Below are 14,691 nucleotides of genomic sequence, written 5' to 3' on the forward strand. Positions count from 1 at the left end.
TTAAAATAATATTGGATTTCTCTGATTGTCTTGTCATCAGCACCAACTAAGTGCTGCTGGAAATGTGGCCCACTTGTTTATAATGTTGCCCTCTCTGTTTACAACAATAGCTAAGGAAAAACCAATTTGGCACACAGTTACAGATTTAAATGTCATAGCAATTGTGCCTTGTGTAATCACAAGGCACAAGAGTAATGAAAGAGATATGTAGTTACTTCACCAAGAGCACATGGATTGACAGAAAAAACTTCTAACATGTGAATTTAAATACATATTTTTATTTTACATGTACAAACAAGACGATTTATTTGACTAGGAATAATACATTAAATCCAAAACCTAGAACCAGTTACCACTAAAATAGTTATAGGAGAAGCACTTCATATGTGTTTACCCTGATACATCAATTTTAACACATTGCACAATTATTTTTGCAAAGCAGTTACTGTACATTTACACAAATATCTGTGCACACGCTAATGTGTGCACAGAGATTTCTCAGGAGTTAACAATACATAAATATAAAAACCAGCTTTAATATTAATACTACAGTATGGGTGACTGCTACATCAAGTATGTTTTTGTTTGCAGATCAATGTAGACATTCAAGCCCGTTACATAACTGTCTATTTTTGTTCATAAATGTACTTCTGATTATTATAGAAAAGAAGCACATTTACAATTGCTTCATTCACCTCACCAAACTAATTTCTTTTCAATAAAAGTTCACATCTTTGTTTTATAAAGTAACTAGCGAAAAGCCTGGAAACAGACTTCAGAAGACTGGTGCTGTGCATAAGTTTACCTTTGTTCCACTGTACAATTAACCCATTTATCTGTAAATAAAAATCATACAGTTTATAAAAATATAAAAAGTAGATAAAAAAAAGAACCTATTTAGCCCACCAATCACACCAGAAATTAGATTTAAGTTATACAAGCAAGAGTTGAGTTTACTGTGTTCTTTTGATTTTCTTATATGATTATTTCTTATTTTTTGTCTGTGTCCATTCAGTTTCTGGACATACTTAAGGAAATGCAATGCTTCACTTTTTAGCATAACATCTAAATAAAAAAAATTAAAAAAATCATTATGGTGGTCTACATCCAGCCGCTCCTTCATATGAAATGAAGAAGGGAATATTTGCTATCCGGATACTCTGAACATCTTCATTTCCTGCATGCTCCTCCTCTGAGCTTTGCCAGCTGGGATTCTGTTACATCTCTGAGATGAAAACACAGAACAGCGATCGTCCCCTTTGTTTGACAGAACGTATCATTTTCACTGGTTTTTCTGACGGTTTGAACCTTTTGGTCTCACAGGAAACTGTCCTCTGTGCCGACGAAGGAGAACCCGTTGAAAGCGTTGTTGGCGCTGGTGCTGGCGTTAAACTCCGGGGTCCGACTCACCGAGCTGGGAACCATTTCCCTGGTGAACTCCGGATCAATGTGTTGGGTGTCGGCCGGGCCTCTCTGGAAGACAGTTTGATTGTATCTGATTATTATTTGCCAGAGGTGGGATCAAGTCACTGTTTTGCAAGTCTCAAAACAGGATTTAAAAATAACGGGGGGAAAAAAGGAGAGACAAAAAACGGCTGTAGTGTAAAGTGCTGTAGTGTAAAGTGCATTGAATGGTCAAATTGCTATCGGAGTTTATTTATTCTTGAGATTCACACAGCTGAAGCTTGACTCAGACTTGTCCTCAAGTCCGAGTCAAGTCTCAAGTGAAGACGGTCAAGTCAAGTCTCAAGTCGGGCAAAAGTTGAGTCAAGTCTCAAATCGGGAATTTCAAGTCATTTCGAGTCGGTTTTTTTCTTCTTTTTTTTCTTTTTTTTTTTTTTGCAGTCCAAGTGGGGTTAAATCTACAGCTAATTTCACATCTCAGTATTGATAAAAACACGTTGCGTGAATCAAGCTTACCAGAATCACTAACCAAGACACAAAATAATGTGCTGCATTACCATCCAGAAACCACTGGTGTGAAAGTCAAAGTCAAGTCCGAGTCTTTGAGAATTTTTTCAAGTCAAGTCTCAAGTCTTGATTTTAATGACTCGAGTTTGACTCGAGTCCAAGTCATGTGACTCGAGTCCCCACCTCTGTTATTTGCTTGATTTCCTTCTGTTTTCATTTCATTACAGCAGACACAACCAAAGGCACTTTTTGGTTGAAGAAACAAATGTCAAAACAAGCCAGGCCCTTTGCAAATACACAGTAAAATCTGTTATAAATTTAAAGAATCGCTCAATTAATACTTGTCTGACAACACAATGTTGGTGAAGCATTTCTAAGAGCAACATATCATGTTCTAATCAAAAACTGATTTTAAAAAACTGTCTTTGATTTGTCTGGGAAGGGTTTCAAAGCCTTTTAGGGCCAACCATCAACGGATGGATAAAAGTGGTGAACCTTCCCAAGTCATCCTACTGAAATTACTCCAGGAACACATCAACAATAGCAGTTTTACAGAACTAAACTTACCACGTTGGGGTTGTAAGGAGGAGTGATCCTCTTGTGATAAAGGTCGTCCCAGTTGATTGGAGCAAAGAAGGGATGGTTCTTTATTTCCAGCTGCAAAAAAAAAAAAACAAATGACAACAATGAAAAGATTAGAGGAAAAGTTATTTATTCACATTTTTTTGACATATATCTTTTATTGGAACTAATTGACTTGACAAAGTTTATCAGATACTCCATTAGAAGTATTTTTAAGATTTTTTATTTTTTTTCCAGAAGGAGCTGCTCCAGCTATGTCAGCTCTACTTCTGCTGGTCCTCAATTGACAAAATATTGAACTTAACTCCTTTTACAAAATCAAGACATATTTATTGTCTGCAGATTTTTAGGACAAACACACACTTACAAAGTCAGCGATCGCTCCGAGTCGTCTGTGCGGGTCTTTCTGCAGAAGGCCGACCAGCAGAGAGCAGACGACCTCTGACTTCCCCGGAGGGAGCGGCAGGGTCTTGTGGAGAATCCCGTCGTACATTTCGCCAACATCCCGGCTGTAGAAAGGAGGCTAGAATGGAGTGAGAGCTTTGATTAATATAATATATAATACTGAGGAAACAGAAGCTAAAGACAAATGAGCCACAGTACCAGAAACCTTTTCTTTTGCATTAATCGTAGAAGTAATCTGAATTATGAAGGATACTTGAATAAATGAAAAGTGAGTGTTACCACAAAGGATACAATTCAAACTTTATTTTTCTGTAAGTCATCTAGCAGATGTTCAAAACACAAGAATTTGACACTATGATCAAATAGATTAAAATAAGTAATAAATGTTTTGGATTACAGATCAGCCACTCATAAACACACATACCAGGCTATAGATCATCTCATAGAGAACGGCTCCCAAACACCACCAGTCTACTGTCCTGTCGTACGGCTCCTTACGCAGAATCTCCGGTGCCAAGTACTTCAGAGGAAGAGAAGAAATTCATGAACAAGTAGAGGTAATCATAAAAGGAAGGGAAAAAATTGTGCTGCTTCTGACATTACACAAGTTTCAGTAAGAAAAAAGGAGTATGTTAACTTCTTACATTAGTCCTCTGATGTGAAATTATTATAGCTTTTCATGTTCTTGCCACTCACCTCTGGGGTGCCACAGAAAGTGGAGGTGGTTGCTTCTGGCTCTACGCCTTCTTTGCACAGCCCGAAGTCTGTCAGCACCACATGACCCTGCAGACACCAGACACATGCAATCCCAAACTACACTGAATACAACGGCCAAATGAAATGAGCGAGGATCCGTTAGTGGCTTTACCTGAGAGTCTAAAAGGATATTCTCTGGTTTTAAATCTCTGTCAAACGCAAGAGCAAAAGCCATGGTTATCGGTCGGTTGCATTCCAAGGTGACTAAGCTAACACGTCCAGCATCTCTGACCTGTAGACGATGTTAAGAGAGTGGAGGTAGCCGACAGCGCTCGCCACTTCGGCAGCGTAGAACCGCGCCCTCGGTTCAGAGAAACACCTCTCCCTCTGGAGGTGGAAGAAGAGCTGCAGAGGAAGATTAAATGTTTATGATGTAGTAAAAGAAAAAAAAAAGTTGTACATGGAGCAGGAAGTGGAGCGGGATTACAAATGTGACGAGGAAACGGAGAGGAAGGGTCGAGAAATTTGGGAGGAACAGAGAGAGACGTCTTTAAACAAAAATGGTGCAACAGTTATGTGACTGTAACATTTCAAACATAAGTAAAGATTTTGTTCAAAATGCCATTTAAATATAATAACTGAACATAAAATAAAAAGAATGAGCAAAAGAAAGAAAATGGCTGGGGTGATACTGAGTGGCAATATGAAATTTTCATAAAAGCAGAATGTTGATGGTTTAATTTTAAAATATATATATATAGATTAATGTTTAGGACCTTCCTAAATCAGTCTCTACCTGAGTTCATCTAAGTTCAGTTTTGTTGTATTTGGCCGTCAAACATGTACCTCTCCTCCGTTCACATAGTCAAGCACAAAGTAGAGTTTCTCTGCGGTCTGAAAGGAGTAGTGGAGCCGGACCAGAAATGGGTGTTTCAGGCTCTTCAGCAGCACGTTCCTCTCTGCCATGATGTTCTTTTGCTAGAAGAGGAAGAACAAAATGACTGACATCTTCTGTCGCAGTGAAAGAACTTCAGTATATCCATGAAAGTCAGACGTTACTTTCACAAAATACACAACAGTAGCACAACAGAGAGAGATAAAATCAGCTTTTCCCTGGATGACAGCGCGGATGTTTCCAAATGCGACCTGCATCTCACGAAGCCGTTGACCCTTCACGTTCTGTATTTACGACACGGTTCATGGCTCGGCCTCACCGGGTAGCAAAACGCAAAGTCATCCATCTTTTTATCCCCGTTTCCTGCTTATCACCGTGCTGTATACTGTAACTAACATGTTCGAGAACGCAGCAAACGGCGTCATCTAAAGAATGTTTAGGTCAGTCTCTGTCCTGGACAGACTCATTAACCGATGAACAATTAATGGTCATGAACTCCTCGTTTTTCTTCTGCTCTTGTAGTTTTGTCTTTGCTAGTGGCGGATGTCAGTCGCTCATGCTGAGCTGGATTCTTCTGGAAGTCGCTTTCCGTTAAGAGGAGGTGTTTCCTCTCCACTGTTGCCACATGCTTACTCAGGAAAGCGGATTACTTGAAAGTCAGTGACTCGACTCAATCAGATGAGCTTTAAAAGGATTACTTTCAGCATTATTGTGACTGAATGTGATTACGTTGTTTTATTAATTTGGCATGACCTGAACTGTATTTGGTTATTTGAATCTAAACAAATGATTGTATTAGTAGCATGTAAACAATTAGATGTAAATTAAATCATTTTTTCTTGATATTTTTATATTTTTTGTAGACCTATGAGTGATTTATTATTTAATAATAATATTTGTTTAATTTACAGCAACAATTGTTCATATCTTCAATTATTAATGATGTAATTTGACATTGGTAATACATAATGATGCATTCGTTAGAGTTTTCAGAAAAGTTAAGTTTATTTTTGTTTTAAAATGAAAAAATGGAGAATAATAAAACCATTTTGTGGTGGCATAAACTCCACCAGCTATTAATGGCAAAATTATGTTTTACTCAGTATAAAAAAAGAGAGTTTGCTTTGTGTAACTCGTGTTTTATGTCATTTATGACAAGGCGTAGGCTTTAAAAGAAACACTTTGTAATTTGGATGATTACCATTTTCTTTATTTGATTTAGATAAAGTTATTACATGTAATTATAAGCAAAGAGAGACGTCTCCAAAAATGGCCTTTTGAAGATAAATGTTACCACAGAGATCTCAGAAAATGAGTTTAAGCCCTGAGACAAGCATAACAACAAACTATCACCAAAAAGACGACGTATCACTTTAACTGGAGTCCAGCTGAGCTCTCGGAGTGACACGAGGATCTGGTTCTCTTTACTCGGATATTTTCACCGTGTTGTTCGACAAACACTGAAGTGTCCTGGTTTATTTTCTGTGGGCTGTAAAATGTGTCCTTTGTACGGAACAAGCTGCAGATTAGATTAGATACAGATCAGATCTTGCCGGGTCAGAACTCTGTTTACTAATAACTCTCAGAGATACTCATCCACCCACAGACAGAGATTCACATCTATGTTTGGTTTCCAATAGTCCTCAGCATTATTTACTATTTAAATGTAGTTTGTCTGCAATGATAGCAAAAAAATATCTGATTTAATTGTAGCTTGAAGCTGTATAGTGGGATATATTTATTTGAAAAGTGTATGACAACTTGATGCTTGACTTATATAAAGACGCTGTTCCTTTGGGTGTATTTAACGGTTGATTCGTCAGGACCAAGGTCAGTTTTAATAGCCAAACATACCAAGAGAAACAGATTCAAGTGGCTAAATTACCTCTTTTTTCTTGAGGATGATCTTCTTCTGCAGAACTTTGACTGCGTAGAACTTGTTGTCGGCTTTCAGCTTTGCAAGCAGGACCTGCATGATGGTTGGCTTATTAGTGGTTTGTTTAGTAAATACTTTGCAGCAGCATCTCAGCACAATTGTGTCAGGATATTTCATCAAAAGTGTGCACCCAGCACAGACAGCTGAACTCCGGGAACGCACAATGCGGAGAAATGTCGGGAGGATTGATGCAAAGGAAGAAAAAAAAAAGTCACTTATCTTATTTTTGTGTGATAAAAGAAATAGAAAATTATAAACTGGTTGAAATATTAAATGACTAAATAAAAATGGGATAAAGTAAAACAAAAGCAAAAAAAAAAAGTAAAATCAAATCCTATTAAAAATAAGAATAAAAACATTTTGTTTTGAAGTGATGAAGCAATAAAAATGAGTTTCAGAGTTGGATGTTTTTCGTCTGCTCCTTGCAATACGATCTTCTTAACCAGTGACTTCAAAGTGTGTGAAGTTGAAACATCTGAGCGGAAACAATCTATTTATCTATCTATTTATAATCTATTTATGATGTTTACCTGAAACTAAGCAAGGGTCCAGACAGAGTGGATGGAAAATATGCTTTGACAGCCACAGATTGAGTAAAACGTGTTTTAAAGAGTCTAGTAAGTTAATAAAATAATACTTTTTTTTATTATTTAGTTTAAAAAATGTTGGTTTAATGTTAAATCATAACAGCTTTGGTGTAGAAATAAATTTAGAAATCTTTCACCTACAAAGCAAAGCGATTAAACCTCGTTAAAAAACAAAATTTGACAAAATGATTTACGTAAAAAAAAAAAAAAAAGAAAACCTGGGAAATGAGCATCGGAGAACCCCAAACATGAGAAAAGATAATATAGGATGAACAGTTCACTGTTTGAAGGACAAGATGGGTCAAAATATGTTAATTTAGAAACTAGTTTCATCAGTGCCTTCTTAAAATTGTCAACTCTAAGACTCTCTGAGATTTAAACCCAGCTGGGATTTTCAGCTAAGAAGAAATGGACCCAAAGTGGAAGCTTACTGGACCAGTAAACTTCCACCATGGACCAGAGGATGATCATGGTATTTACTAGCTGTAAGAAACTTTCCATTAGCAGATGATGCAACTGCTAAAGACATGAAAAATAAGTTCTGATTGAGTGACTAATATTCCAGGTGTTTTGCACCAATCATTTTATAATCAAAACCTAATGAAGTACCATTTGGCAAAAGAATTGATAAGGAAAAAAAAAACATGGAAACTCCATGTTCAAATCTCGAACTATTGCAAAGGTAAATTTCAGTAACAAATTTCAGATCGGTGTATTTCAGCTAGTTAAAAAGTGAGGAGGCAGGAAGCAGATTTTAAGTTCGACGGCTCAAACACTCTGACTATGGCTTGGAGGTCAGGAGTCGGACACAATCTTGCAAAATTAATTTCTCTCTCTCTGTTTCTTTTATATAAGCAGATCAGGGTAAAATCTGTGCTCCCTAATGGCTCATAAAACTATAAAATATATTCATTTATCAGAACAATCAATAATACCTGCAGCATGGCTTGTATTACGACCAAGAAGACAAACCTGAAGGTTTGTGAAGAACAAAAAAAATACCCCCAAAAAACAATAGATCAGTTTAATAGTGCAGACATAAATAAGTGTTTTAGAGTTACCTTCCCAAAGGTTCCTTTACCAATGACAGCCAGAAAGTCAAAGTCAGTCGGTCTGGCACTAAAACAACAGGAAGGTCAACTATTAAAGGATCTGCATTGCTTTGCACACCAGATTACACAACAGGCTCATAATATGACTACTTAACAAAAAAAAACACACAAGTAAAAATAAAAATAAAAAAAACTCGGTGTCAGACAGTGGTAACCGTCATTCAAAATGATCCAGTGTGAATCATTTATGAGGAACAAAAGCGTGTGAACTTCTGGAAGCAAATCTGAAGAGAAAAACTTATTTATTTTTTACAATATGGGATAAGTTCAGTAACCGCAGTAGAGAGGTCATCGAAGAACGGCAATCTGATCTTTAAAGTACACATTTATGACTCCTTCGAACATAATTGCATAATAAAAAAAAAAAAAGCTCTGATAATATCAGAATAAAAAATATGAGTCGATCTGCAGGCGGCTGCCAAAAGTTACCACACCATGTTTTGTCAAGAGTTTCCATAGTGAGACTGAATGCGAGGAGAGGCCAGAAAACAAACGGACAAGCTAAGTAAAGATTCCTGAGGTCATGCAGGGTCATATGAATGCAACCAGAGGCTAGTCTCACATTGTTAAATGTTAATCTTGAGAAATAAATACCCACTGCACTGCCTCTCCTCCACAGTTTGTTAAAGATTATACTAAGAAGTCAAAAGGTTGCTGGAAAAACAATATCTTGACTTATGAGGTGGAAGCAGAACTGTTTTGGTAACATTTGACAAACTTTATCTGTAAAACCTAACAAGGTTTGTTTGCTGCATTCTTCTCCTAAAGGTTTGAATTTATTGGGTGGGAAGTTAGTACATTAATCATGAAATGAGACTCTTGCAGAATGATGTATTATTATCAGAGTTATTCTTTCAAAGAGAGGATCAGGTGAGACACTCAAAACAAAGTTTCACACACTTTTGCTGCCTGTAGATAAGTAATATTGGATCACTTTCACCGAGATCACTTCAGATCAGTTTGTTTTAGCTAATCTAGTATTACAATTTCTATGGGTTAATTTGCCAATTCAAAAAAAAAAAGGGAAACAGATGGTTTAATAAAAGCAGAGTTACTGACTGAGGGTTTGCTGAAGGTCCCAAATTGACATCATCAAGAGGAGAGGAGGGGGTCGACCGCAGCTGGAAACATATAGAGAAAAATACACATGATGCTTAAAATGATCAAAGCAAGCCAACAGATTATAAATTTAAAAAGAAAAAAAACAAAACATTTTTAGTCTCGTTTAAGGAATCTACATTACAATGTTAACTGTGCGCTTCACAGAAGAGCAAATAATTTTAACCGCAACACGTAAAGTGTCCATTTCAGATGATCTTAGGAAAGTTTTACATTCACTTTCAAAGCTTTATTTGATAAGAATAAGAGGAAGAAGAATATTTTTGTTCCACCTGTTTGGTTTGGCAAACGCCACTGTGCGACAGACTTGTTTGACCATCTGCGTTCAAAACTTTTCACTCAAATCTTCTCCATCATCAGAGACTTGTCTCAATCACTGCTTTTGTTTCTTCCAACTAAACATTTTCCAACAGTGAGCCGCAAGCTAAATAATTAACAACACAGTCAAAAGATAATCCAGACCTTAAAAATGTGCGTCCTAAAATAGTTTGGTCACAAGACATCTTGTTGGACAAAGCGGTTATTCTGAATGTTGATGTGTAAACCAACCTGCAGACGTACTTCCAGTGTCACATGCTCAAACAGCCTGCTGGTTAAAGCAGAAATAACAGCATTTGGTTAACTCACGTTGCAGTGTGCCATGGCTGATGTGTTCTCAATCCACCTGGAGAATCCAAACCTGTTGGAGGACAGGACGGGTTCAGTCAACAGCTCAAGACCCAAACATGCCTTCCACCGTTTCTCCCTTCATAAACATCCTTTCCTCCACTTCAGCTCTGACTTTGATGAACCTTGCCTTTTTTTTTTTTCCTCAGCTGTCTGAGTGTGTTTTGTGCGGATGACCAGCTGCTGACTCCTGTGAGACAGCCTAAGGATCCAGATGAGCTGGAAGTTCTTGTTTCCCAGGGATGACATGGTGGAAAAACAGGAAGACAATGAGGGACATAGTCTGTGTGATGGGAAAGTGTGTTCATTATTTTGTTGTTGTTGCTGTGAGGACATCAGGGTTTACGCTGCAATACTGATTTTCCATTCTGAGCACATAATGTTGAAGATTATATCTTAACAATAATACTATTTTAGCAACAATAAAATGAGGCAAGGCTTTTTCTGCTATTTCTTTTTCTTTTGAGTGTTTTTATAATAATCAAAGTTTAAATCATAGCGTCCTATTCTTGAGTATTTGCTATAAGTTTGTTTCCATTGGTCACCTCATATTAACAATAACCTAAAGCTCAAATGTCAGATTCCATATTGTGAAGGAAGTCTCTGATGAATCTCTCCCTGTGATGACAAACACTGACATCTTGGAGGATGGAGGTCAGTGGCAAACAGTGGAGATATGGGATATCAAGCTGCTGGAAAAAAAACCAGAGAGAAATTCTTCCCTCACTTACAAAAGAGAAAAATTTAGGTGTTTACAAAATATGTCAGGATATTATGTAATATCTTAGGAATCATTCTGTTTTGAGCTAAGAGCTTTTTAAAACTTCATCTCATATGGGAAGGGATGGACATGTTTGTCTAGAAAAGACAACGCTTGTAGATTGATAAATAAACTAAACTGAAATTAATTAATTTACACTTTTGGTTCATTCTATGTATGAAAATCGACATAGCAGTAAATAAATACCATAGACAACATTATTTGATAACCAGTATGCTCTATTATTTTAGTAGATTTAAGAATCATTTTTGTTTTTCCCTTAAAGGCAGCCATAAAATATTCTATATTTTTGTGTTGTGCATGTAAACAACATGTTACTGTAGTAACATGCCTAACTGGTCAACTGATTGGTGCATCGATCATTATTAGAAGAGTAGTGGTGACGTTTTATCAGCTTTGCATTCTGGGAATTGGAGTTGGACAAGCACTGTTAAAAAATATTAAAAATTCAATTTCAACACCTTTACTAGAAAAACTAATAATTTAAAACAGAATATGTTACTATATAAAGCTACAAAAATGTGTTTATATATATTAGAGATGTGCCGATCGATTGGCCACCGATCATAATCGGCCGATTTCCATGAAAAAGTGTATGATCGGTGATCGCCGATCGCGGACTCTTGTTGCCAATAACACAAACCGATCACCTGCTTCTCATTTCTCAGCCTGCCTGTACAGCTGGTCTCCTCTTTCCTTCACACTGCGCAAAGGCGCAGCAACAAATCCTAGGCGATGTGGAACTATATCGCACTTGGTGAACGGGGAAGTTTGCGTGTTGCAGCGGAAAATTGAAGCACGTCAAAATGCATCAACACGACGAATCTAAGATGGCATAAAAACAATGCCATACTTGACGGAGTTTGGCTACATTGAGGCTCACTGCAGTAAAAAAAAAAAAAAAGACATATGGAGCGACCACATATGTGCCATATGTGCGCTGCTTTACCATATGTAAAGCTACACAGCTACAAACACTCACCCGGATTAGCATGACGGTCAGAAAGCTAAACAAATAACCCGCAAAATTATTTAAGTCATCGAGCTGCGATGTAAGACGCTGGTTCTGCTCTCCTGTTGAACCGCTGCTACGCTACAGGTAGTAATATTTCACAGACGGAGCTTCGCTTCTGCTCCACCTGGTAGTGACTCTCACACCAAACCTCTGCTTAAAGCTGCAACTTAAAACATACATTTTACATACGTATTAAAACTTTCGCTGTCCTAACATGAAAAAATAATCGATCTCCTCCATGTTCTGCATAATTCCTCCGCTCAGTCAGAAACAGCCACTCAGAGCTAGCAGTAATCAGCTAGCCGCCATGCTATCAGGAAGTTTTCATTCAGTAAATATGGATTGTTTATTGTACCTGTATTTGCCATTGAATGTTAAATTTTTTACATGAATTTTTTGGCAATGTTGAGAGGTTTTATTTTGACTCTTTGCATTATTTAGTCTCTTCAGAGCCTTCATATGTTTTCAGTCTGTTAAAGATAGTATTATCAATAGCAGTACAATTTGCACAATGCCTGTTTTTTTTCTTGGAAAAAGTTATTAAAAACAAGTTTTTGTCTAAATTAAGGTGAATTCGTGTTTCCTTTTTCCACATAATGTAACCAGTAGTGCTTATGATTTAAAAAATTTATTATGTGATCGGTATCGGTGATCGGCCCTCATGGGTGATCGGAATCGGAATCGGCAGAAAAAAACCTGATTGGCACATCTCTAATATATATCAGTCAGGAGTTGATAACATTTTCCTAACCTGACCTGCTTTCATATTTCCAAACATAACAATGTGCCCAACTGGAACAAATAGCTGAAAAAGTCTACAATTCCCTCCCACATGATCATGCAAACTAATTTATGAATATGAGGCTTCTTCTTATTTCAGTTTTTTTTCTCTCTCCAGGACAGGAAACAGGACTCTGTTCATGACAGAGTCCTCCCTGGGCCTCGAGGGAGATCCTACAACACAGCTGGCGTTATAAAGACTAAACTGTTTCTTCATTTTTAACAAAGGCATGTGGGAACATGGCATGTTTATTATTTGGATTAATGGAGAAAAACTATTCATTGCAGAAAAACTATTCATTGCAGTAATTGGAGTAATTGCCCGGAACTCCTGTGAAAAATCACCTAACATTTCCAGACTGGCAACTGTTAATGACCTTCTTTCTCGTTTGTTTGTTTAAGGCTGTTAGCGTTGGCGAGGTTCTACTGAAGAAATTTCTTGATTTTACATAATGGGCAAAAGTCAAGCTGAAGTGAAACTAAACAAAGTTTCCCAAAAAGAAAATTAATTTCTAGCTTAACAAGTGAGGGATTGACTTTTTCTCATAAGGTTGGCTGGTTGGTTTGGATGGTTTTCATTTTAACAAATGAAATTCTCTGAAATCTTCTTTTTCTCTATTTACTCAGCCTGATACCAAAATGTCTTTTATAATCTTTAGCATTTCAGTCTGACAAAAAACCTAAAACAAAAGCAATATTTAAGGAGGTATATTTTCCAGCACTATAAATATCTATTCACCGATGCCTTTAGCTGCTGCTGAAGCAAAAATAATGAAGGTGGCGCAGGCGAGTGAAGCAAAGTCAAATCTGTTTGGCTCCGTTTCAGGGGCCCCTGGATGGAGGCACTGCAAACACCTCCAGCTACATGGCAACACGGTACACGGTGTTCTGACAAGCCGATAATAATGTAAATAAGGAAAGCTCAGCTTGACCCAACGAGAAGGGTGTTGCTGTTGATAATATAATTTGTTTATGTGTTATTAGGAACTCATCTGGACATGTGACGGCCATATCAAGCAGCAGGATATTCTTAGGGAGTTAACAATTAACTTTGGTGTGGACCTTTGCAACGTTGCAGGTTTTGTATGCGAATAAAAAAACTTTACCACGCACTAAAATCAATAAGAAACATGCGCAAAATATGTCCCGTTAGTGCATTTTGTGTGCAACTTGCCCAAAAATGCAAATTATGCATATCGAGCATAAGTGAATTGAGCAGTTAAACAACAGCATATTATGATATTAAAATAGTGAGACTGGCTGCGATAGGAGTTCTTTAATCTTTCAAAGATAAGCTTCACTTGGTCAAAACAACTAATCTGTAATAATAATAATAACAATGGGGAATCTCGTTGAAATAAGGAATGAATATCAAGATCAAACTTTGTCGTAAAACATGTAAGTAAAATATGAACCTGCGATTTTATTGCAACATCAGCTTCAAAACTGTCCATCAGAATTGTAATAAAAATATAATTGAAGGTGTGATAAGCCTATCTCAGATGCATAAAGAGGAGCATGTGTAACAGCTTAAGTTCTGTTAAACATTACTAACACAAAAATATATTATTATTATTATTTTTAAAACTTCTAGGTAAAAACACAGATAATTAAAAACCATAATGTAAAATCTAAAAAAGGGTTTATCGTGCAGTCCCCAAAACAAAACGAACAAAAACAAATCTTATTAGTCTTACAGAACAGAATAGACTACATCTATTATACGGTGTAACTTTAAGTTTGCCTACCTGCGGTGCAGCGGAGCAGATGAGTGTGTTGGCCCGCTGCTCTTCAGCTCAGGAGTCCGGGGAGACTGAAAGCACGACTCGGCCTGAGGCTCATCTGAGCGTGTCTGTTTTGTTTTTTTAAAACATAAGGGAAGGTCAGCAGGTCGAGTCCGACGCAGTGAATCATTGATGAAAAGTTACAGAGTTTAGAAAGGGGCGAGGCGAAGTCTTCAGAGAAAACAGATCAACGCTTCCTAAGGCTGCGGATGGATTTCAAAATAAGAGGTCCGCAGCGCCATAGCCTGATTGTCAACAACAACAAAATATAAACAAATATGTTTGTTTTTTGGGAAAAGAAATCAAATTACATGAAATCAAAAAAAATTAAAAGCACTCTGTCAACGTTTTGTTATCAAAAAAATATTTATGTAGCTATTTAACTGTTTTTAAAATGACCCAAATCTACGCATTAAGTAGTT

The 14,691-nt window shown here is 37.0% G+C and overlaps 1 protein-coding gene across 5 annotated transcripts; it reads right to left on the minus strand.

Annotated features, from left to right (window-relative positions):
* Nucleotides 1-258: 258 nt before the first annotated feature.
* Nucleotides 259-14,389, minus strand: sgk2a (serum/glucocorticoid regulated kinase 2a). 5 transcript variants are annotated; one of them, XM_088007456.1, is made up of 14 exons: nucleotides 14,234-14,389; nucleotides 10,040-10,137; nucleotides 9,871-9,922; nucleotides 9,184-9,245; nucleotides 8,074-8,131; nucleotides 6,375-6,458; nucleotides 4,441-4,572; nucleotides 3,887-3,999; nucleotides 3,767-3,803; nucleotides 3,595-3,681; nucleotides 3,323-3,418; nucleotides 2,861-3,016; nucleotides 2,479-2,568; nucleotides 259-1,473 (listed from the first exon to the last, which is right to left on the minus strand). In XM_088007456.1, the coding sequence occupies exons 3-14, from the start codon at nucleotides 9,883-9,885 to the stop codon at nucleotides 1,318-1,320; spliced, it is 1,086 nt and encodes a 361-aa protein (XP_087863582.1). In that variant the 5' UTR covers nucleotides 9,886-9,922; nucleotides 10,040-10,137; nucleotides 14,234-14,389; the 3' UTR covers nucleotides 259-1,317. The 5 variants fall into 5 exon arrangements, with proteins under 5 accessions (XP_087863582.1, XP_087863581.1, XP_087863580.1 ...); XM_088007455.1 differs by lacking the exon at nucleotides 9,871-9,922 and adding an exon at nucleotides 9,793-9,832 and having other exon boundaries at nucleotides 10,040-10,192; nucleotides 14,234-14,374; XM_088007454.1 differs by lacking the exon at nucleotides 14,234-14,389 and having other exon boundaries at nucleotides 259-1,225; nucleotides 1,309-1,473; nucleotides 10,040-10,157.
* Nucleotides 14,390-14,691: the final 302 nt, after the last annotated feature.

This window comes from Poecilia mexicana, unplaced genomic scaffold (genome assembly GCF_051168715.1).
Source record: "Poecilia mexicana isolate PSO_F unplaced genomic scaffold, ASM5116871v1 scaffold_7, whole genome shotgun sequence".
NCBI classification, from domain to species: Eukaryota; Metazoa; Chordata; class Actinopteri; order Cyprinodontiformes; family Poeciliidae; genus Poecilia; species Poecilia mexicana.

What these genes read in the sequence shown, in the direction of transcription:
- sgk2a (XM_088007455.1), bottom strand. Translation starts at nt 10,158, where the DNA reads ATGTCATCCCTGGGAAACAAGAACTTCCAGCTCATCTGGATCCTTAGG. An exon ending in CTTTCTGTGGCACCCCAGAG is followed by an intron (nt 3,419 to 3,594) that starts GTGAGTGGCAAG and finishes CTTCCTCTGAAG; the next exon opens with TACTTGGCACCGGAGATTCT. An exon ending in CTCCTTACAACCCCAACGTG is followed by an intron (nt 1,474 to 2,478) that starts GTAAGTTTAGTT and finishes ACTGTCTTCCAG; the next exon opens with AGAGGCCCGGCCGACACCCA.